The 24,292-nt window shown below is 40.2% G+C and overlaps 2 protein-coding genes across 3 annotated transcripts in view; one reads left to right on the top strand and one right to left on the bottom strand.

The window, feature by feature from the left end:
• The first annotated feature begins 7,840 nt into the window (after window positions 1-7,840).
• On the top strand, window positions 7,841-18,915 carry LOC137974967 (uncharacterized). Of its 2 annotated transcripts, none has more exons than XM_068821988.1 (5): window positions 7,841-8,149; window positions 9,571-9,737; window positions 12,360-12,434; window positions 16,729-17,006; window positions 18,437-18,915. In XM_068821988.1, the coding sequence occupies exons 2-5, from the start codon at window positions 9,628-9,630 to the stop codon at window positions 18,646-18,648; spliced, it is 675 nt and encodes a 224-aa protein (XP_068678089.1). In that variant the 5' UTR covers window positions 7,841-8,149; window positions 9,571-9,627; the 3' UTR covers window positions 18,649-18,915. The 2 variants fall into 2 exon arrangements, with proteins under 2 accessions (XP_068678089.1, XP_068678088.1); XM_068821987.1 differs by lacking the exon at window positions 7,841-8,149 and adding an exon at window positions 8,938-9,303.
• Window positions 18,916-20,053: 1,138 nt separating this feature from the next.
• Window positions 20,054-24,292, bottom strand: part of LOC137974968 (uncharacterized) — an 11,627-nt gene continuing 7,388 nt past the window's right edge. Inside the window, exons 3-4 of the mRNA XM_068821990.1 lie at window positions 23,038-23,204; window positions 20,054-21,657 (exon numbers count right to left, since the gene is read on the bottom strand). Coding sequence (XP_068678091.1) covers window positions 21,542-21,657; window positions 23,038-23,204 — 283 coding nt within the window. The 3' untranslated portion in view covers window positions 20,054-21,541. The remainder of the gene's footprint in view (window positions 21,658-23,037; window positions 23,205-24,292) is intronic.

Here is a 24,292-nt window from a genome sequence, read left to right on the forward strand (position 1 = left end):
GCAAAATCCTTTTCCAGCGAAAAATTAATCGAAACAAACAACATATTTACTATTAGAGGCAAAAATACCTTCCTATTTCAATAGACCTTTTCAGCTTGTACATTTTGTTTTCCCAATACAGGTCATGTGATAATACTCAGGAGGTTTGGTCCTTTGTCTTGTTCATTAAAAAGAGTGCATGCAAGCATGAATATGTCTGCATGCACTGTTTTTAATGAACAAAACAAAGGACCAAACCTCCTGAGTATTATCACATGACCTGTATTGGGAAAACAAAATGTACAAGCTAAAAAGGTCTATTGCGAGCGTGCAAACAAGAGATGCAATTAAATAAATTTTTGACAGTTCACATCAAAACCCTTTTCCACTCGGAACGCTGACCGTAAATAATGAAGCACAAGAGCGACAACAACATTCTTCACTATCACATTTCCAAATATTTTACACCTTTGCAGAGTTGAGTACAAAATACCGGTAAATGTAAATTGTCAGACAACTAAGATGCGACTTGAGTAAACACTGTGATGCATCCTTGTAGGCGTTCGATTCCTTCAATGTTAATTTGTTAAATCATAGTTAGTAACTATGGTTAAATCCATAAAAAAATTGCTATTTGATTTCCGTGTTTTATATAATACCAAGTTAGTAAAATATTAGAAACAAAGCTCACTTGATATCCAAAGGCGAAAAACGAAATTGTTGTCGAAGACCATTCCAGATATTTATTTTTCAGCGCTGTCTTGCTCATCCAATTGACGATCCATTCTTGAGCTCCATGAGGGTGTATTTTGTTTAAAGATCCACTAAAACGCCATTCACGTCAATGACTTATTAGTGAAATTTCCAATTGTTATACCGGAAGACCGTGCAGAGTTGAGAACAGGTAAATACAAATTTGACAAATAGCGAGACAACTGAGATAACAGATCCACTATATGGATTCCTTCTCTGTCTTTGTTGAACCCATACTGAGTTACCAGAGAACTGTTCATTTGGTTTGAGTATTGTACAAAACACCACACTTGGCAAATTTTTAGGAAGACAGCTCACTTTGATTACAGCTCGACGGACGACAGATTGTTGTCGAAGTCCATTACTCGTCGCTTCTAAAATTCGACCGCCTGTCTTGTTCAGTATCCAATTCGCTTGCTATTATTGAGCTTCATAAGGGTACATTTTGTTCAAAGATCCACTAAAACGTCATTCGCCTTACATGACTTTCGACGCCATTGCCGGTTAAGTTAATCGTTCTACTGCGTCCACCAGAGAAATCTACGCATTTCCCACTACCCTCTCGATCCTAAGAAAATACGCGTAGAAGGCTCTATGCACAAAGACACCACTTAGCAGGGGAGTGACAGGCAAGACTTTTACCGACACGGAAAAAAAGAAAAAAAAAAAGAAAACGAAAAATAAAAAAACGACGAAATTAAAGACAGATTCCGACTGGGTTTGCGGCAACCCAGTAATTAATAGGTCAGCAAATTACCGACGACACTACATTGCATAGCCATAATACCGTAATTACAATTCCAGAAAATCTTCCGCTTACTGACTCAGAGAAATCTGCTCTCAGTAAGGGCCTAAATTTTGTCCCTATTACCAAACGCACCAACGAATTTTCCATTAAGCAAGATGTCGAAAAATTCCTTCGCCGCGTTCAGCTTTTTTTCACGACAAAGAGGATGATTCGGACACTTCTCATAAAGATATTTTTGAAACACTTCTAGTTCGCAAATCCAAATGGACTCCCCCAGAGGGACAATTTGCCTCTTTAGATTTTTTCACCAAAAAATGCCGTCACGACATTCACAAACTTAAATTCAGTCGAAACACTAAATTTTCCAACCTTTCCTCGGAAGAGTGGGCGGCGCTTAAAAATCTTAGTAAACGCAACGACATAGTTGTCAAATCGGCCGACAAAGGCGGCGCGGTAGTTGTTTGGCGGTCCGACCTTTACCAAAAAGAAGCTTTGCGGCAACTTTCGGATACCTCGTTTTATGCAAAAATCCCTAAAGATCTCACTTCCAAAAATCGAAAACTTGTCAAAGACACCATCCAAAATCTTATAGTTAATCAAGAATTACCGGACACTGCCACTAATCTCATCATCAACACCCCTAGAACTTCGTGCATTTACTTCTTGCCTAAAATTCACAAACCCAACAACCCAGGTCGCCCTATCGTTTCTGCCTGTAGTTGCCCCACCGAACTCATTTCTAGCTACTTAGACAGGATTATGACGCCTATCGTCAAATCTTTGCCATCATACATTAAAGACAGTACACACGCTCTACAAATTTTCCGCGATTTCAATTTCTCCGGCCAAGACAAACTTATTTTCACCATGGATATTACATCTCTATACACAGTCATTCCTAATAGCGAAGGTCTTCAAGCACTTAAACACTTTTTCGATCAACGCACTGTCAAAGAACCTAGCTCGGAAACGCTCCTCCGCCTTGCCGAACTAGTCTTAACGCTTAACTGTTTTTCATTCGCCGGCAACTATTACAAACAAATTAATGGTGTAGCGATGGGCACAAGAATGGGACCTAGCTATGCCAATCTTTTTGTAGGATATGTTGAACACCAATTTTTAAATCAGTACAACGGCCCCAAACCTGAACTCTACGGCCGGTACATCGACGACTGCATCGGCGCTATTTCATCCAGCAGAGAAGAACTCGATCAATTTATAACCTCCGTCAACTCTTTTCATCCGGCTCTTAAATATACCTGGGAAATTTCGGAAACTTCATTGGCTTTTCTAGATATCAAAGTTTCTATTAGAGGAAACGTGCTATGTACTAGTGTGCACTACAAACCTACTGATTCACACAGTCATTTGTTGTATTCATCGTCACATCCATCACATGTCAAGAACTCCATCCCTTATTCTCAATTTCTTAGACTTCGACGTCTATGTAGTGATGACTCCAATTTTTCCAGCAAATCAGAGGAGATGTGTCAGTTCTTCGAAAAACGTGGCTATCCTGTCTCTGTGGTCAAAGCGGGCCATCATCGCGCCCAACAATTTGATCGACAGTCATCACTACAAACGTCACAAAAAGATAAGAATGTCAGAATTCCAATCACCCTCACTTTCCATCCTCATAATCACGCAGTCAAAAGCATCATTCTAAGTAATTTTAAATTACTCCAAAATGACCCCGAGACTGGTAGAATCTTTTCGCAACCTCCACTTATTTCATTCAAACGCGACAAAAACGTAGGCAACTTTTTAGTTAGAAGCGCGCTCAAAACTAACGAGCAACCCGGCACTTTCAAATGCGCGCGCTCACGATGAAAAACTTGTCTTTTCATTGTTAACACTAGCAAGATATCGGGACCTAAGCGATCTGTTAAGATCACCGATCGTTTCACATGTACCTCCGCAAATGTCATGTTATGCAATAAATTATACATTGGTGAGACAGGTAGACGACTAGGTGACCGATTCCGCGAACACCTTCGCGATGTTGAGAAGAATGACAAGGATGCATCCAAGCCAGTCGCTCGCCATTTTAATCTGCCTAACCACTCCAAAAAACACATGGCTATCTGCGGCTTTTCCCTACATCTAGGTACGACGGAAAGCCGCAAGAATCTGGAACAAAAATTCATCTTTCAAATCGGCACCCTTAATCCTCACGGTATTAACGAACGCTTTTCATTTAACTAATATATTCCTATTTTTCACGTTGCCATGTTACCACCAATAGCGTAGCTCCTACTCTACTATAAAAACTACACGTAACCCATAATCGCTCGATTTACATGATCTCAACTGATTATTCACATCACTGATGAAGTTCGAGAGATTCGAACGAAGTAATCGAGATTTGCGCTGTGAGTTTTGGAATTAGAGACATTTAGCTACAGGTTTTTTTTTCGGAATGACCGCAAACCTCAAGATATCACGTGACTTTGGCCTTGCCGTCGCGTTTGGCGTTTGTGGATCACGTTTTTACGGCAAGCATGCCTTCTAGTGGTAAGTGACATACGAGTAATTCGGCAGAGTTTTTAGGCAACTTAAACTTAACGAACCCATGTTTAAGGCTGACTGATCGGTTCTTTCATATCCAAACTCCTTTAATGATAACTTTTTAGGGTATTGAGGTGATATATTTAAGAGTTTTCGTGCATTTTAAGCGACGTTGAGATTGAATGGAAAAACGAACATGGCGCCAGCAACTCGTAAAATTCCATGTTTTTCGAGAAAGCGCGCGAACGTACGTCTTGCTAAATGCTCAGAAACGGCCTCATGTCTGACGGCAATCGGCTAACCTCAAACTGCAGTTTGCCGTTTGCGGTTGAGAGAATAAATCCGGCTATTGTATTTAAGCCGGGACAAAATGCGTCCCAATGCATGACGTACCTACCTGTATTTCCACAAGTACTGCTGTTCAAATCATTGCAGTTGCATAAAGCGAAGGGCAACCGAGACGAAGTCAGACCGGTCTGAATTCATTGTCAGGCCGGTCTCATGTAAACGTACGGAGGCCGATACGAACTCATGCCGGTCTGAGTTCGCCCCGGTCTCATGTAAATACCCCCTTACTTCATGTACTATCGATTTCAGACGTCTGTAAACGACGGCTTTTTTTCAGCCCACTTCTCGGACCGTTGATTTCAGTCTGCGATTAAAACATTTTAAAGAAAACGACAACACTCTTAAATTTGCAAAACATGTTTTTCAAATTTAAGAGTGTTGTCGTTTTCTTTAAAATTTTAACTTGCCTGCTGTCATCAAGATTAAAACATTCTGATCACGAGATAACATTTTTTGTGGCTCTGCGGTTTTGAAAATACGTGACCGATCTCGCGACGCTATTTTCTGTTGCTCTCCTCAAAGAGAAAAGTGCGAAACGATGTTGACGCCGAGTAAAACCGGCCGAAGCTATTACAGATACCCAGGAAAAGCCTTGTCTGAGGAAATAAGAAGAAGGTGGAAGCGTTTCTTCAGGTTTTTTCCTTTTCTCGGCCGTGGGAAGAACGAAGGAATAGCGCTACGTGATCGGCATTTTCAAAACCGCAGAGCCACAAAAATGCTCATCACGTGATCAGATTGACTGAAATCTGAGATCGATAGTACGCAGCTATTTTGTAGGCTTGCTCCCCTACCCCGCACTCGCTGCTCATTTAAGAAATTGTCAGTTACACCAAAAACACCGTGGATGACCGGTAAGTACCCTGGATGAGAGAGAATGTGACCCCCCATTTGAAAAATCCTGGCAACGACCCTACAAACCGTTTCAGCAATTTGAAGGAAATGTCTTATTAAAAGAATTAACTCTGCAACCCTGTTTCACAGAACGGAAATTTTATGGTATCAAATGAAACATTGTTAATTGCTTAACAAGATGCACCCAGCGATGTGACGTAATAGGTTACCATGGCGACAAAAATGCCATGTAAAAACGCCCTTTATTTTGTCTTTAAACGCTTATATCTCAAAAACAAATTCCTTGAGCCTCATTTTTATTGCGGGAAAGTGATAAGCAAGCTAACATAAAACTCTCTACAAATTTAAAGTTAAAAGAAATTCTTTGCAGAGGATTCAGAGCCACCTTAAAATTTTTCAATTGTGAAGGTGACTCTGAATCCGCTCCATGCAGAGAATTTTTTTAAAACCGTGCAGATCTTAGTATCTTATCTTATCTTATCTTAGTATGTTAATCACTTTACAGCAATAAAAATTGGAGGTCATTCAGTTTGTTTTTTGAGATATAAGCAATTAAAGACAAAATATAGGGTGTTTTTGGATGGTTCTTTTGTTGCCATGGTAACCCATCACGTCACATGGCTGAGTGCATCTTAAGGAATTATTTGTGTTTCACACGGTACCATAACTTTGCCGTTATGTGAAACGGTTGGGAAGATTCAATCCTTATAAATAGTACGAATTTGTTGAAAGTATTGAAACATTACTGTTTTGAGCCACCTTAAGCAATGCGAGAGTCGAAATCTTGGGTTTCCTCGTCATGGTTACGACGCTCTGGCATGGCATCCAGAAGTACTGCTACCGTTGTTTTTGCCTTCTTCTAGGCACTTGATCTGCGCGTGTGTAAATGACTGAAAAAGGTAGCACATGGAATACACGATTTTAGTTCGTTCAATGGGTTTCCATAAAACGAGTTATCAATAGCATGTCGGGAATCGGGTTTTTTAAATAAAACAAGATGGCGTCTTAGGTGACTCTAGAACCGGAACTTCTGTAAAACGTATTTCACGGAACTCAACGGGAATGAGTAACATGGCAGATGTAGGGGAGATCGAAGACGAAAACGCGAAGAAGATTTGATAAGGTACTACTTTCTTCGAGGATTTCAATATGGTGAAATCAAAGACTTCCTCTCCGAATATCATGAGAAGGAAATGAGCATCAGTACACAGGAAGAGGTTGATAGCGATTCTCCTTCTTTTAGAACAAAGACTTGGCAATTCAGTTCACATTTATCTCGAAAGACGCACCTTCCCGGCAACGACATCTTCTAGTGTAGATTATCGACCGCTCGCATGGCTTTGACTAGTTACCAGCTTTCTCCCGAACTATAAAAGTTTTGTCAACCCAAAAAATTTTGTCATGAGTAAAAAGAATTTTGTCCCGGATCGAAACAATTTTTTAATGAAAGAAAGTTGTCATGCGTAGAAAGAAACTTGTCACGGGTAGAAACAAAGTAGTCATGGATGGAAAGAAAGTTGTCATGGATGGAAAGAAAGTTGTCATGGATGGAAAGAAAGTTGTCACGGGTAGAAAGAAAGTTGTCACGGGTGGAAAGAAAGTTGTCACGTGTGGAAAGAAAGTTGTCATGGATGGAAAGAAAGTTGTCACGGGTAGAAAGAAAGTTGTCATGGGTGGAAAGAAAGTTGTCACGGGTAGAAAGAAAGTTGTCATGGGTGGAAAGAAAGTTGTCATGATATCTATGGGCCACCGTAATAGCAGGAGCTCCTGTCAATAGCTGTTAAGGTGGCTCGAACCAGTTTCGCCACTTTAAGTCGGACATTCTTATTAGAAGGGTTATAACTGCAACACTGTATCACGTAACAGCAATGTTATGGTTCCATATGAAACACCGATTATTGCTTAACAAAACGAGCCCACTATTGTGACGTAGTAGGTCACCATGGCAACATAAAAGCTCTCCAAAAATACACTATATTTTGTGTTTGCTTCCTTTTACCTGAAAAATAGAGTCAGTGACCCTCATTTTTTTATTTTAGAATAGTAATTACCAATCTGAGATAGACATATCAGCAAAGTTTTAAAAAGTTCTTGGGATCCAATTCAGAGGTTCCTTCTCGCGTGAATTGCACTTTCAGCGACGATCACCCATCAATAAGATTTTTGGTCTCTTGCAAAACTGACCATATGTTTTTATTATTAACAAAAGAGGAAATTAGATTCCAGGTTGAGAAAATGAATACTCAGAAACTCCCAATTCCTGAAGATGAACATGCTTATCGATCCAGTTGCCCCTGAAACAGATGCTTTGAAAGAACCCTTTTCACTTGTGTACATTCCGTCTCGAACTAAGCACTTTAATAAGCTTTCGCATTGTGATGTCTTTTGTTGATCCCAAGGAGTGCCACATGACTTTGCTAATTAAAAAAGGTCAGTTGAAGTGGTGGATGTAATTGGAGAAGATAAAGAATATTTCTTAGCCTCAGCATAAATAGAAGATTGCTCAGTAATGAAAATTTCAGTCGAGACGACGACAAACATTTCGGAAGCGTTTTGATTGACAGTTTCCGGGCACGATTTCTCTTGAAAAGAGTGTCTCTAAGAAACTAGATTTAAATGACGTGTATGAACACGTTTCATTTACTTAAACCTTTAGATGGATTTAATGAAATTTCCATCACAAAGTTGCTCTCCTCAGCAGTGATCGGCTTATCTGTTAAGTAGGGCTTCTTGATTCGATATGAATATACAGTATGTCCTGCTTATAATCCAAACATTTCGTTTTCCTCCTAGCTAGTGCCAAGTCCCACGTGAATGATCTGCCTAAGAGGTTTGGCATTGATAGCAAATCCTGTATCCATTGTTAATTCGAGTTTCCGGCTTCACCCTTGGCTTCATGCCCAGTGGCAAGTGTTGTTCTTGGTCAGTATTGTGGAGTACTTTATCTGAAGCAGTTTCGAGGTAGGTAAAGCTATTTAATCATAAATACAGAACGTTATGTTTTCTTTATAGTTAACTGTTTGTAAATCGTTTAATCACAAATCAAGGAAAGTTTTGAAACGCACATTCATTGCTTTTCTGACCCCAGTCAGTGAGACCTTAGAGGAAGTTGTAAGGTTGCTCTCAAAAACAAACTCCCATCTGTTTCTTGTGATTTTGCCTTTTTTTTTTAATGGGAAAGGTGTCACTCTTTCGAACAAACTCGACATGCCTAATCAGCTCGAGACAAGTTACGAAAGTGCACTCAATGCAAAATTAATCGAAAATGATTAGCCGACCATGCACTTTGACTCGCAATGGTAGAATGAATCGTTCTAAATGGCTATAATAAAAAGTTAGGCTGCAACTGCACAAGTTAACATTGATTTAGAGGGAATGTACTACTGTAGCAATTTTCGTGTCCTGCGTTTTGGCTTAAGTAAACGTAGCTATGTAACAAAAGTGAACCGTGACGTTGAAGGTCCCAGGGTCTTCAAACACAATGTCGCACTTGGATCCTGCTTTTAATGTGAGATCTTTAACACTGATGTCATTCTGTCAGAAAAAATTTGCGTGGTGTCAACTTCTTTGTTTAATTCAAAACTGTGAATCGTGCCAATGCAAACTTCAAATGAAGAAGTCCTTTCATGGGTATTCATTGAGCCGGAATTGCGCAAACGAACCCTTGGTTGCTTAGCTGCAGCTGTGGTAGGGTATATTATAATTGTTGACAGAGGGAAGAACAATTTAATTTTATTGCTTTTTCAAAAAGTCACTTCTAAGGTCACTTCTAAACAACTGTCGGAAAGACACTGCGCACAATGAAACGGTCAGTCGGACCATTATGAAACAAGAGTAGGGATTGTCAAACTGAAAAGTGAACTTTCATCTTCTAAAGATCAAGTTACTTATCTCTCCTTGGTGTTTTAGTCATTTGGAAACCGTGCGTTTAAGTTTATTCGCTGACTTCGACTTTCGATCATTTCTTGTCCTTCAAATCAACTTCAACTTGTCATCTCCTTTAGAAGTGACTTTTTCTGGGCGTTGTGTTGAGAGGTTTTAGACAAACTAAAGGCATACAAAGATCTTACTGTGAAAATAAGAGAAGATTCGAACAGGAAAGCCACGTACTTAAGGTATTTTCCACGTACCTAATTAGGTTGGCTTCGTTTACTAACTCGGTACTCTGAAAGCAAACATTACGATCACGTTTTAAACACGTGAACTGTGTTCCGATTTTAATCTGTCGATCTTCATTTATATCTTCATTGTTATTGTTGGGTTCACCGCGTTCTATGTGGAGACGAGACTTGAAGAGAATTGAGCATTAACCAAATCTCCTAAAGCCTCTGCATGGCCAAAAGTTTAAAATATTTGAGGATTTCTTTCTTTTTTCTCTCCAGTGTGCCACTTCAACGTGTTCACCCATCATCAAGTTACTAAATTCCTTATCCGACTTCATGATGTCGGCAGTCATAGACTTAGAAGATTTGGATTACGACAGTATGTACTGCCAGGAAAGTGTATCCGAAGCCCGCAAGAGTTCATGGACGGACTCACTGAGAGATGGGTAAGAAACTAAAAGAACTTGTAGGCGTGCAATTTAGACTAACGTAAAAATAGCATTTTCAGACAACATTTATTTCTAGCTTTGAGCGGGATGTAACATAAAAAGGTAGGCTTTGCCTACCTTGCGGTTTAAATCGGGATTGAAAGCGAAATGTAAATGTAATACTACTATCGTGCTTGCTCAAAATAGGGGCAGGTTTTGTTAGAAAATGGAGTACCACCTACCAAAAATCTATTAGTTATCAAGCAAAAGAAGGAGAAGGAAGAGGAAGATAATCGATTAAGGAGATAGCTGACAGAAAGAGATTGTTTGCTTGGAAGACTTTAACAGAGAGAGAAGAGAGATAATTGCTCCCACCAAAACCCGAGGAGGCAACTTAGAAGTCCACGCGTAAAAAGGGTAACTGTATAAATTGGTAGATACCGTATTTTCTTCATTAAAATGACACCGGACCCCGATTAAACGCCGGCCTCGAAAAACTGCCGACTGTCTTTAGAGTTTAGCTTCGACCAGGATATCTTTTAGGGATTTTTCTTTGCGACCTGATAGTAGGGGAGGCTCCTTAAATATTTGCCTTAAATGTGTTGGTTTTGAACTAAGTGCCATTTCTGTATAAGCTGTATAAGTACATTCTTCAAATTAGGAAGTGCTGGGTGGCATTGCGTGACAAAGGCAGTATTGTACTGCGTTCATCGTTATTTTTATTTTTAAATGATCTTTCTCGCTTGGTGAAATTCAATCAGAGAGCTGTCTTTCCACCATGTTCTCTGGATATCCTCTGTTTTTAAGGCGTAGCTTGACGTTTCTCGTGTTTTCCTCAAACGTAATGTGAGAAGAATTTGTACGTATATAAGCCGTGGTGCTTCCCCTTTTATGAATACCCCGGCTGGTAACACCTGGTGGATGACACGAATAAAACTTCGTGTATTAAAAGGTCTCTCTCTCTCTCTCTCTCTTTATATGGTGTTTGCAAGTCAAGGATAGACTCCATGTTAAATCTCTCCCCTTTGTACACTTTTGTGTCCGAGAATGCAATTTCTGTTTCTGATATTTCAGCCGTAAATTTGATCGTGCTGTGAAAGTTATTTGCCTTTGTAATGAAGTCTTCTATTTTGTCTCATTTACTTATTCCTACATCATTCATATATTGTCTTTTTGCTGATACAAATTTTGATTGCAACATGGTACACGTGCCGTAATACGTGCCATAATACTGTAACTTCGAGTAATACAGGGGAAAATCGTCCCGCACTGACAAACTGCTCTTAGGTCCCCGAGGATCGGTAATAATAAATCAAACTGAAAAAATGGCTGAAAATCGCATGTCATTAACAAACGCCGGTCTCGAAAAATACCCGTGTCAAAACTGCCGATTTTTAAACAAACACCGGGGGCGTTTAATCGAGAAAATACGATATCGTAGGGGAAATCAATCTCGATTCGCTCAACCGGGCAAGCAAGGTGGTATCGTTATTGCTTAAACGGGTGCGCATGTGGTATTGGTATTGTTCTACACGACCGGAGAGCAAAAGTGCTGTCGGATTGGCGATTGGAGAATCAAACATTGAAGCAGATCTGATGCAAATCGAGTTGCCTGGCTCAGAAACTGATTTTGTCCGAGGTAAATTCATCTCGGGTTTCGTTTTACCTAGATAAAAAAATCTTGAAAGGCCGCACTACCATGGGTTTGCCAGAGTCAGTGGAAAAAGAAAGATCTGGTTCTGGACGGCTTTCCTCGCGCCGAGAGTTGAATAGTAAGCCGTTGTAATAACCTTGTTGCGGCTCGTCTTGAGAATACAAACTGTTTCAGCGACGGTTGAAAGAAGATTCCAAATCTACTTAAGACTGAAGTGAAATTTCAAATTCTAAACAAAAACAAATACTAGCTATGAATTGTGCCATCGCGTTCGCGCTTTGCAGTAATAAAACAAATTTGACACACTGACGAGTAAAATCGTCTGGCGTTAGACAGAGTACTGAATACTAAGTATGGCCGGTTTAGGCCGGCTTAGGGTTGAATGGGTTAATTAATTAACTGACGGCAAAAAGGTTTACTAGATGACCTCACAGAGTGTTTAGGTCCGGATCTGTCATTGAGACATTCGCCGACAAGCTTTTATTGGTGAATTTACCTGGAGAAATGAATTTTCCCTGGCTAACGCTTTGGGATAGCTGTCAAGGGAAACTCTCTTGTTCTCGTGACATAATTAAGCTCCCGATGAAAAAATTTACCCGAGGTAAATTACTTGGGGAAACATCACACTGAAAGAAAATCAGGGTTTCCCGAGGTAAGCTGTCAACAAGTCGAGTTTAACTAGGTAAAAAGTCTGCAGTGTGACCACGGCTATTATATAAGGCGGGGCAGATGTAGTGGAATCTATTACTAGATGTAGTGGAAATTACTACTATTTATCAGAGGAAAGGCAACCTCGTTTCCAGGGCTTTTCTTCGCCGAGAGTAGGGCGGGCGAGTGCCTCCTCCTCGGCGGAGGAAAGGCCTGGGAACGAGGTTGGAGGAAAGAGAGAAAGAAAGGGAACGAAAAAGACAAAATAGAAAGCAACGAGGTGAAGAGAAGGAGATCTCCACATAAGAATAATTTATGCGTTTTTTGCTTTTTTTCAGAAATTCAAGTCAACAATCGCAAACTCGATTGATAATGATCAAATCATACACCGAAATATGCATAGGGGCAGGAGAGTAAGTTCTATACCTAAAGTGTGGATTTGTGCACGAGTAGGGTGGGGCTACACAAAGGTGACATTTTCCCCTTTTAGCCCCTCTCCCACCCCTCCTTCATTCTATCCTTACCTCCCCACTCACAATTTTTTATTAAAGATAGAAAGCCTCTTCATCCGGCACGGGGATATGGGAGAGGAAGTAAATACTGTAAATTCTACTTTCAAGTTTGACTGCACTTTTGTTGAGCTTCTTAATTACGACAATTTATGCTCGAAAATGACATTGCTTTCCACAAAGCTACTTCTATTAGGTCCATAACCCAGAAGAATCGACCTCTCTCATTTTGGTCTTGGCCAATCAGTTTACGGGATTATCTAAATTTAGATCACAGGTTGCCACAGATAATGGCCAATCAGATGGGGCCCGATGACCACAACGCCTCTGATTGGTTGCAGCAACCAAGAAACCGCACGAGGGAATGGTCGTGCAAAAAGGAACTGCAAAAACGTGGATCGTGCAAGGAAAACAATGTTTTATGCTAGTCGGGGCCAGCTGAACAAAGTAGAAGTGCCGGATCTTCTAACCAGAAATTAATTTCAGTTAGTATAATTACTTCGGTGATTATTGAAAATTCTCTGCGCTCATTGGTTGCATTTGAGGTGATTATTACTAGATAATCACCTAATCGGTTTTTTCAAAATGGCCGCAAGCCGTTTAGTCGAGGTTACAACCGAAGAAATTAATTGTTTTAAAGAAAATGCATATTTTCAAATAATCACTTATGTAATTATACTAAAACAATTATTCGCCTCAGACTCGGTGAATATCGGTGAATAAAAATCTCGACTTTGTCTCTGCTTTTATTTGTCGATATTCACCTCGCCTTCGGCGAATAAATGTCACCTAATTAGATGCAAGCAGATTTCAATAAGCGTCACGAAATGTCCCTACTGAACTCGTGTCTCAGAATACTTTTAAACAATTATTCTACGAGGGCGCGCTGGATATGAAGTGATAGATAATCAACGAGGCGCGTAGCACCGAGTTGGTTATAATCCGCATTTTATATCCAGCAAGCCCGAGTAGAATAATTCTTTTATTAAAAACTCCAGGATCAACAACTCTTCCACTGAAACATCGATTTTTGTCTCGGACAATTCCGGTCCAAAACAGCTTTTTCGGGCCATTTTTCTCAGAGCTGCAAAAGTGTTTTCAGCTCGCTTTATTGCTGACGCGTTCCTTGACCATATTAGGCAGAGCAAGTATATGAACTGATAGCCTGTGTCCGGCGAGCCAATAAAAATGCTGGAAATCTGATATCTGTATCCAACAAGGGCGAATGGAATAATTGTTTTATCAAATTCTCAACCTTCGGTTTTTCTAAATTTTATTTAAGTTTAAGAAAGGACCGAAAAGTGATGTGACTTCCGGTCTCCAAAAATTTTATGCTGAGCGACATTTGCCGCATTCATTTCTATATAAAGTCAAATGCAGGTATAACGGCTGTTATTACATTCTCAACCTCGGATAACGCAATTCTCGTGCCTGATTGGTTCACTCAATCTCGGTTATCAGCTCATATACCTTAGTTTGACCTTATATGGTAAATGATTGCGCTTAGCGTTGCTAAACTAAAAACGTTTACGCCAGAAAGCGAAATTTCTTTCGGTATAAAGCAAAAGAAAAACGTTTTTGTGGAAAGTTTAGATCACTTTCGAAGCTTAGAGATACGCGAAAAGGTAAGAAATGTTTTTGTGATGAGCCTGCGTCTGTCTGACCACGAGGTATTACACAACATCGCATCTTCATCAACTTTTTTCGATTTCGCTAGGATTTTCTCACTTTTTTCGCTCGTATTTCGTACTTCTAAACTTTTGGAGTTAAAGGAATTTAATAAAACAATTATTCCATTGGCGCTTGTTGGATATGAGAGTGGTTATAGCCAACTCGGCGCTATGCGCCTCGTTGGCTATTTACCATCTCATATCCAACGCGCACTCATGGAATAATTGTTAAATAACCGAGATCCAGTGAACCAATGAGAACGGTGGAATTGCATTATCCGAGGTTGAGAAGTTAATAAAGTAATTAACGACATAAGGTCCTCCAAATACGCAAGGGTAAACAGCTGCATTTACACTAAACTAAAAATAATGCTAACCTTTACTCTTACCTCGTTGTTAGAAAATAGGTAGCGGGATGCTGTAGGCAGCACGTGTCAAAGATTTGGACGAAACGAATTCCGTTTTGTTTTTATCTTAGTCACAAATCGCCGTGTTTTTCTATTGTGCGATTTCATTGGCTTCAGTCCACCTTGGAATCGCGTGCAGGATCAGTGGTCGATCAGGGAAGATAAATACCAAAAGATAAATGCTAAGAGAACAAAGAGCTGTACTGTACAATATGCACTTAACGATACTCAAACTCGGACCCTCCAGGCCTATATTCCTGTGTCTTCACCACTATAAAACAACGACGAACATGCTCAACTCAACACATGCTGAACTCAATCGAACGTAATCGAACTCACAATAAAATTTTGCCAATCGAACGTTCGATTACCGAACGATTGGTGTAATCGAACGTTCGATTAACCAACGCCGTTGTTGAGCCCCGTTGTTGAAATGGTGCGATTTTTCTCTTTTGAGAAGCATTTCCTTTTAACAGTCACAGTACCTTAACAGTCATCGAAATTGCCTTTTATTTGTTTTGTTTTGTTCGAACATTGACATTCTTGCAGAATGATGTTCAGTTTATTCAGTAAAAGCTGACAATGATTATATTCCACGTGTTTTACTCAGTTTGAGGCGTCAAGGGACAATTGCATTGGATTAGTTCGATTTTGTTCGATTTTGTTCGATTATATTGGTTCGATTGGTTCGAAAATCGAACTCACAGCAAAATGGGTGTTCGATTTTGTTCGATTGCCGAACCCAATCGAACGATTGGAGTTCGATTGGGTTCGATTGGTTTTTTGTTCGGTTTTGTTCGATTGGATAGGTTGGAATTACTTTTCTGTAATACCGTGACCCTAATTTTTCTCTATGCTTAATTTAGGCTCCAAAAAATGTTCCTTCAATTCATCTGAGTGCATATTCAACCTAGGTAAAATGTGAATCACCAATTGAACCTTTGTAAAAACGGATTCAATCTGAGAACGGATTTTACCGACAACATAGCCGTTTCATAAACTCCCTAATACCGTAAACTGATGGCTCTCACATTCCATCACAGATCTAAAACTTTTGGGTTATGAATGTGTCCTTCTGTATTGAATGTGTACCGAGAGACGACTCACTCTACATAGTTCGTACAAGAGTCCTTTCAATCAAGTTCTTATAAGGGAAAAGAGAACTTAAGCAATAAGCAACGACAACGGCGATGGCAACGAGAACGTCATCTCAAAATATAAATTCGTGTTTCTGTAATCGTTTCGTGACTATTTCAACCCTTTTAATATGACAAGATGACAAGGGTGTGGTAGTTCCACAAGAATGACACTGGTCGGAACGTAACTGGAATGAATGAAACTGGTCGGAACTTCATTTAAGGGAGAAAATGAAAATATATCCTCAAGTGCTAACGTCTTTGATAACACCTCAATCTGGCTATTTCACGTTGATGGTTCGCAGACGACGGCAAAGAAAGGACAAAAATGAAACACACACGTGCGGGGCGTGCAAAGCTGTTGTTTTTGTCCACTAAATATGCAAATGTTTGACGTTCCCGTTGCCGTCGCTGTTGCCATTGCTTAAGTTCCCTAATTTAAGCAAAGACGACGGCTACGGCTCAGTACTGCAACGCCACAAAGCAAGAATATTATTGGTTAAAAAGAATACTCGTGCTGCGAGTGCACCACGAATTTCCTTGCATTTCTTTGTTATACTTCACAAAACAACAACGAGAAATTACCAAATTCTAGGTTTTGACGGCAACGTGAGCATATAACAACGAACTAGTCATTTTCTATTTTTGCTTTTAAAACCGTTTGTACCCATCCATTTACAGGGTAATTCGCTCGTATTGTAAAAGCTGAAGAAGACGAAATAATCACGAATTACTTGCGATAGCGCCAAGTTATATTTTGGGATGACGTTTTTGTTGCCGTAGGCGTCGCGTTTGCTTAAATTCCCTATTCAACAAACTTCTCCATCGCTTTGTTTCCATAGCAACTTGCACTCTCTACTCTCTAGTGCACCCTATACCTGTTCATGCATTTGTCATTCACCAATCAGAAACGCGACATTCCGTTAAATATGTAATGAGGAGGAGTACTCTGAAGATTGCAACATAGGATTTTCTTATCTTCCAGTTCAGCAGAGCGTGAAGACTCTTCCACACGAATAAAATCAAACAAATCAAGGGAAACCAACAATAATGCCATGCTATCGGAGCCATCACCGGAGAAAAAGCGAAAATTTTCGAGACCCATGATGAAATTTCCCAAAAGCAAGGACAAAGTGAACGTATGGACGAGACAAAAGAACGTTCAAGTAAAGACGAGAAATAGGATTCCTTGCTGGCTGGCGGTATTTGCATTCTGTTGCGGTGTTAGCAAGGATCACCAGTGGTACAGTTTGGTGGGAAAAGGTGGGTTTACACAGAGACAAAAAACCTGTAAGAACAGAAAACCAGCTGGTACTAATCTTTGCACGAAGAATCTTTGGGTTTGGCTTCCTCTACTCCCCCTCTCTTACCCCCCCCCCCCCAATCCCCCGTCCTTTTTCCTGACAAAACCTTCCCTTTTTTACAGCAGGTACGTTAGACAGGACACGTAGGCAGGGAGATTCCGGTGAAGAAATAAACTTAGTGCAGATACAAAGTTCTAAATAGGGATAGACATTCGACGTGACTTCTCTACCGGTATCCTGTTCAGATTCCCAACCCTGGTGCAATGACTTTAAAAATGCATTGTGTGAAGTCAAATAAATGACGATATTGATAACGATGATGATGATGATGATGATGATCAATTACATTAAAACCGGTTGTTCACTTGCGGGCCACTTTGCAATTTTGAGACGCAATATTGGTGTTTTGATTGGCAGTTTTCTCCGAGGAAGTTGCAAGTTCAAATTTCAACTTCCTGCCAGGTGTTTACGTTCCCAGAGTCATGTATTTGGATCCGTTCAAAACAACCTTGAAATCTATTATTTACCATATAAATTTTACGGCAAAATAACTCTTTATTGGGTAGGATTCGCGAGGCTGTGCAAAGAATAATTTTAAGATAAAAACAAATCCACAATGTATCGCCGGCGTGATTGTTGGCAAACAATCGCAGGTTTTGTGAAGTCAATTGAAAACTGTTCATGTTGTCTCAAATTCCTTCATCGACCTAAAACAAAACTCACAAGAATTAAATTCAGGACTGTTAAGAGGTTGAAATATCAATTCAAGACCACAATTCTTTAGCATAAGCGCAACTGTTTTTCCGCTAAACTCCGTGGTGGAAGTCCATTTAATAATACAAGGCATACCATTGGACTTCAACTTTACGTAAAGCAACGGTCTGCGATAAGTCCGCGACACGATCGCTGGTAGGTCTGCGCCACATCGCAGTGTGTCTGAGATGATCTGTGTCCTATCGGCGACACACTATTGTTCGCCTTGAAACACCTCCAATTAGACTTGAAGTAAGAGCGCTCCTTTTTCTCCTCGCTTCGCAGAGGATTAGTGGTGCGCTTGTCTGCGATCGCTTCAGATTTAAATGGAAACATTTGCCTCCTGTGTTTACGATCGTCTGCGATAAGACCGACGTAGACAGCTTCCGATGGTTGCAGACCGTTGCAGATCATATGGAAACCAGGCTTAGAACCTTCAACTTGCTCGGGGCAAAGTGCCATTGAAAAACGCAACATTGCGTGACAATATTGCAAAGTGGCGCGCAAACGAACAACCGGTTTCATTGTAACAATTCTCATACAGTGAGATGAGGCACAATATTGTTGCAAGTTTACTCTATCCTGATTTATGCGATTTCTCCTAACGCCCTAGAGGTTTCTTTCTTCTTTCCTCAGGTGTATTCTTGGCATTCTTGATGTCCATTATGTACTTGGTAGCCTGTCTCGTCATGCTCCCTTTTGTCATGATCGCTGGCGCAGTCAGCGCTATCTTCTTTGCTGCAGGAATGGTTTTGTACTTTGCCTTTTCTTCCAAAAAAGTTGGTGTCTCTTTCGACGATGACGGGGATACGTCTTGTCTGAAGGCGGTCTGGGGGTCCTGGGTCTAGCTACAGAAGCTCACTTCATGAACCTTAAAGTAAAGCAGTTTGTTGCGACGATACGGGTGCATTGGGCATTAAGCAAAAGCATCAGGAGCTTTAAGAAGTTGAACCTTCCGAAAGGACCACGAAGGCGAATGGTGATACAAGTTTCAAGGCAGCTCGTGGATGTCAGAATACGCCTAAGAAACTACAAACAGCCTTAATAATGTATCAACAGTGAACTAGTGATATGCTCTCTCAAACACGAAACGGGTTTCGACGGAGCTCAAACAACTTACAAATTCCTAAATCGGGATGACATTGATAATGGACGGGAAAGTGATTGTAGGGTTGAAATCTAAATTCATATAACTGAGTGGGTTCAAGAAAGATTATTTACGCTTGTCTTGTTTACCAGCTTACGTTTTACTACCAAAAGTCAATGCAAGCCGTCATAATATAATTTGACATTTTTTTAGCCGGGAATGTTCACAAAATAGTTGGATTAATCTTATTACCTGCATTTGATGATCTACTTCAAACTTAAGTTCAGGCTATCTTAAATTTTCAAGTATTTAAGGTGGCTCTGAATATGCGCAGCTAAAGCCAAAATATGGGGTGTTCTTGCAGGGCTGTCCTGTTGCCAGGGTAACTTTTATGTCACAAAAATGACCGAATATTTTTCAGCAATAATTGGTGTTTGACATGGTACCATACCATTGCTGTTAAGTGATAAAGTGTTGTAGTGTCAGTCCTTCTAATAACAACGTTTCTTTCAAATGTTGAAACTGAGCTACCTTAACACAACTTACAGACCTGGAAAATTCTAAACTTCTAATGAGTTTCACGCCAATGCGCTTACGTGCATGCATGCGCTTACGTGACCTCCTTCCTTTTGTTATGTTAACGATGTTGCTCTCATGCTTATTAGTTGGAATTTACATAAGAAAAGCAGTAAGGTTTCTATCAAAACTTTTTGCCTGTTAACAATAGATATCGCACAACTGCACATAAGATATGAAAAAGTTACAATAAGATCATTTTCACGCTGTTACGACAAACAGCAACCTGTCCATCGCGCTACCAAGTCTTCCGATATCTGAGTAGTTTCTTCGTACGAGTTTCCGATACTAAATGTCGCATGGGAAGCGAACAAACTAAACACATGAAGAACACAAATCCGCTATTTTCACAAATCCCATAATACAGTTCATTTTGGGGGTGTTATTTGTATTAAAACAATGGATATCCAGTTCACTTAAGCATGATATAGTCACAACAGTAAATGACTTGTATTGTTTTTATTCAAAGAACCCCGCAAAACGTATTGCACTATGGGAATGGGAAAGTAGCGAATTAGCTGTGTTACGGAATGTCAGGTCAACTCCAGCCTCACTTTCATTTATAGGCCAGGTAACTAAGCACACAACTGTAAAATCATGAGTCGTTTTATTCAAGAGATGTAGCCTCGCGTTTGCAGCAAAATGCAAACATTTTGGCCAAAATTGCGTTTTGCTAAAAGTCAAAGCTCATTTTCTGCCTGTTAACAACAGATATGGCGCAATTTTACATAAGACAGGGAAAAGTTGCAATGAGATCATTTTCAAACTGTTACGGACCAACAACAACCTGCTGTTCGCTCTTTCACTGAATTAAACGCAATGCTTAATCTCTTTAGAATTAATACATCTATCCTCAAGAACCGTCATCAAGATTTGCCGCCTCTGGAGGCTTTTTTAAGTGAAGAGGGTATGAGAAAAATGACTAATCCACACGGTGCCGTGAGAGGATACGGTGATAATGAGTATAGAGCTTGCCTCTCCAATACAAGCCCTATGAGTCAACCTTTGCGCGTATCTTTCTATTTTTAGAACGCCACGAGTTCTTCGGCACGCACTTTTTAGAATGGCCAATCAGAATAAAGATATTGTCAAACGAAGAACAAAAATGCAAAAACAATGCATGCAAATTGTGCAAATTGATGTAAATGTGAGTCTCCTGCTGAAGGGTTAGTTCTAAAAATAGAAAGATACGCGCAAAGGTGGACTCAAGGATATACTGCATAGGGACGCTCCTACTCGTGGGCTCCTTAAAGTACTCGTCCCTGATAGGGAAAGATACCTAGTAATAGACGAGTTCGCGCTCTTGAGTCAGTTGTTGAGTGCATCATGGGTAATAAGAGCAAGATGGAGAGAAAGTCAAAGGTTTGTGAGGAAGTTCAAAACGATGAAAAGTATTCATGATATGCAATTTTGGATTCTTTATTTTCCAAAACAGAATATAATGTAGAAATTACTTTATTAAACAAAGTTTTTGCCATACATTTCCTGCAATTCCAAAGGCACAAATGAATGTATGGAGGCAAAAAAGTAATATTTAGGGATTCCAAAGAACAAATACAAAGTCAAGTTCATCTCAGTTGTGAAATTGAACTTATTTGTTTGGTTTATAAAGGCGAAATTCAGAAAAGTAGAGTAATGGACAGTTTATTTTGCTTTGAATTCCCGTACAAATTTTCGAATTTCCCACCATGTTGCCCTGATTACCCATGATGCATTCAAGGGCGGGAACTGGTCTATATAAGGGCGCGTTCGATTGACCCTATTCCGGAATAACAATACGTGGTGTAATGATTTAAAACTGTATGTTTGGCGTTTTAAAGCAACAAGGATAGTAAAGATATGTTTAAAATAGCATTTTAGCGGGTGTTTGACAACTTTAATGTGAATCTCCGTAAAAGCGGAGGACTTCTAACTTCTATTCCATGTATTCCTATCCCGGAATACGGTCAATCGAACACGCCCTAAATGTGGTGTTTAAAAAGAGAATAGCTCACTTCCGGCAGTCGTTAATGGCAAAAAAACGCCTGGTGGTTACGCTCCCTACTGTTACTGATTAAAAGGGTAGAAACTACATGAAACTAGTCATCAGAGTTGCAAGTGATACATTTGAGTACCCAGTACACAATAACCAGTGCGAACACCACGACACCAACGATCAACCACAGTAAGACGAGCAGAAAAGCCCAGCAAATCCCTAATAAATAATGAAACAAAGTGATAAACGTAGAAAGAAACTGATTTTAAAAACTGAAAAAATCTTGAAAGTCCGTTTTTAAATGCGGTCCCAGGGATCTTGTCCGCTACCGGCTCGAAAGCGAAAAACCCCTGAAACAACAATAGATTTTTGAGAGGGAGGGCGTGTGTGTTCCGGCGATAATCCCAATAAACAAAATTAAACCAAAATCCTCCAAATAATAGAGAAAAAAAATTCTTAAGGCCGGGCCAAACGCTCGCAACATTTCAACGCAACATCTTGCAACATTGTTGGCCAAACGCACGCAACATTTCCATCATTTCAATGTTAATGTGCCCCAGGCCCCTGGCGCGCAGACAGTAGACCTAACGCGCATGCCTTAGCGTAACATTGTTGCGTGAACGTGGCCAAACGAGTACAAACATCATGCAACATCCAAAATGTTGCACGAAAAATTTGACCGTTTTGAAATTTGATCCAACATCATCCAACATGTTGCAACATACCGCAACAGGGTGGCCAAACGTATCCAACATGTTGTGCCCAACAATGTTGCAAGATGTTGAGTTGAAATGTTGCGAGCGTTTGGCCAGGCCTTTAGACTTCACCGGAAAAAACCAAACGTTTTTATTTCTTACGCGAGAAACATTGCGTCAGCAATCAGCAAAAAATTCAAATGAATTAATGGGCGCGCTGTTCCTAACTAACCAAACGTTTGTCTTTTTTTCAGTTTTTTCGCAAATTAAAATGTTAAGGTCCTCAACAGTGTGCATTAGGGTGGCAAATAGTAGAAATCGTGATCATGGCATGGCCCTTATCCCCCGGATTGAGTTACCGTGGAATTTGATCACGAGCAGGGATGGCCGTGAGAGCACTCGCCTCCCACCAATGTGGCCTGGGTTTGATTCCCAGAATTGGCGTCACACGCGGGTTGAGTTTGTTGGTTTTCTACTCTGCTTGGAGAGTTTTTCCCCCGGGGATCCGGTTTTCCACTCTCCTCAACAAACCAAGATACGATTTGATGTCATCTGACTTCATTTGATTTCATTTCTGTAAAACATCCCTAATAGACAATTTTACAGCTCTGTGCTCAGTTACCAGGCCTTTGAACAGAAGCCTTTCTTATGCAGATCATGTTATTTCAATGCTAACGAATTTCTATTTACATAAGAAAAGAAGTGGGGTAGGGTAGCACCTCTTGTTGAACACCGTGACCATATTTCATTGCTGTATAGTGTCGTACTTCCTGAGGTTGATAGCAAAGCTAGGTCAACCCCAGCCTCCCTTTTATTAAAAGGCCTGGAAACTGGGCACAGAACTGTAAAATGGTCTATTAAATACAGTAGTTGACGCTTAAAACAAAGATTGTTACTATTATACCTTTTCCTCTCGGATCGTACCACTCATAGCCGCTCAAACACGCAAAGCAGTAATAACTGCAGTTCCGCTCAGGAGGTTCATTTTCAGATATCACAACTCTACTTGGAGCTTGCTGTAATTGCATCTGCTGAGGATAGACGATGTTTGCTCGCTGCTGCATTGGATTGCTGTTGAAAGCACCGAAAATAAAGAGCAACTTTCAGTACATCCTGCGTTATTTTATAAGTTTAAATTTCATGGCAATGCTGTTATGAAAAGGTTTTGCAGTTATTCCAATTCAATCGAGTCGTGAAATGAAGCTGTATGACCTGATTTCCAGGAAATATAGTTCGTCAAACGACATCAGTTGCAAGCTAATATCAGCCCGTTCTGCTCTCTTCATGATCAAATTTATTCGAGCCAATAGGAATGCATGAATTGGAGGTGTTCGTTTTTATAACTGGACTGATCATGGGAAGTAACGGTGAACTCAATGCTGATACAAAATGTCAACTGTTAAATGCAAAGGCATTGAGATTCTTCCGATTCAATCAAGTTGGATATCGACAGAATTAACTGTCTAAGGGTAATTAATTTTTTGTAGAGCTGGAAAACCCAAGAAATCTTTCGGGGTTGTATTTCTCGAAGCAAGGTTATCGCCAGCCCAAAAAGAATACTACATGGACAACTCAAAGGGCTTTTTAGCGCTGAAAATCAAAGCACCTTTTAGCGCATGCCTGCTTTATTTTGGTGGTGTTGATGACTGCATGGCACTGTATATTGACAGGATTTAGTTGAAGTGTAATTTGTAGAGACTGAAATCGATCAGATCTGGATGGCACGAAGCCTTGTTAAAGCTGCCCCAAGTTAAGGCTGCATTCATTATGTATACTACGGGGGGTGGGAGCAGAGGATTATTTTTAGACAGTGCAATATTTTTAGATCCCCCAAATCACAACAGATTTGTTAGGAATCCCTCCTCTTGATCAGAAGGGAAAACATGCTCCCCCCCCCCCTCCCCACCCACTTCCATACACACACAGACAGACTTTAATGTTCCATTTAATATTAAATAAAGTAATATACAGAAATAACCAGAAAATAAGCAGAATAGCCAAGTATGCTCTATAGAGAAAATTTCATGGGGCTGTCTTATATCCGTATTCACCTTACTGATGTTTGTTTGTAACAATATAAACAAGAGCGGTAAAAAAGTGTTGTGATTTCCGCTCTGGAGTCGTACCTACGCCAGCCAGTCTGAAGACAGGTACCTCGA

Source organism: Montipora foliosa, chromosome 11 (assembly GCF_036669935.1).
Source record: "Montipora foliosa isolate CH-2021 chromosome 11, ASM3666993v2, whole genome shotgun sequence".
Lineage (NCBI taxonomy): Eukaryota > Metazoa > Cnidaria > Anthozoa > Scleractinia > Acroporidae > Montipora > Montipora foliosa.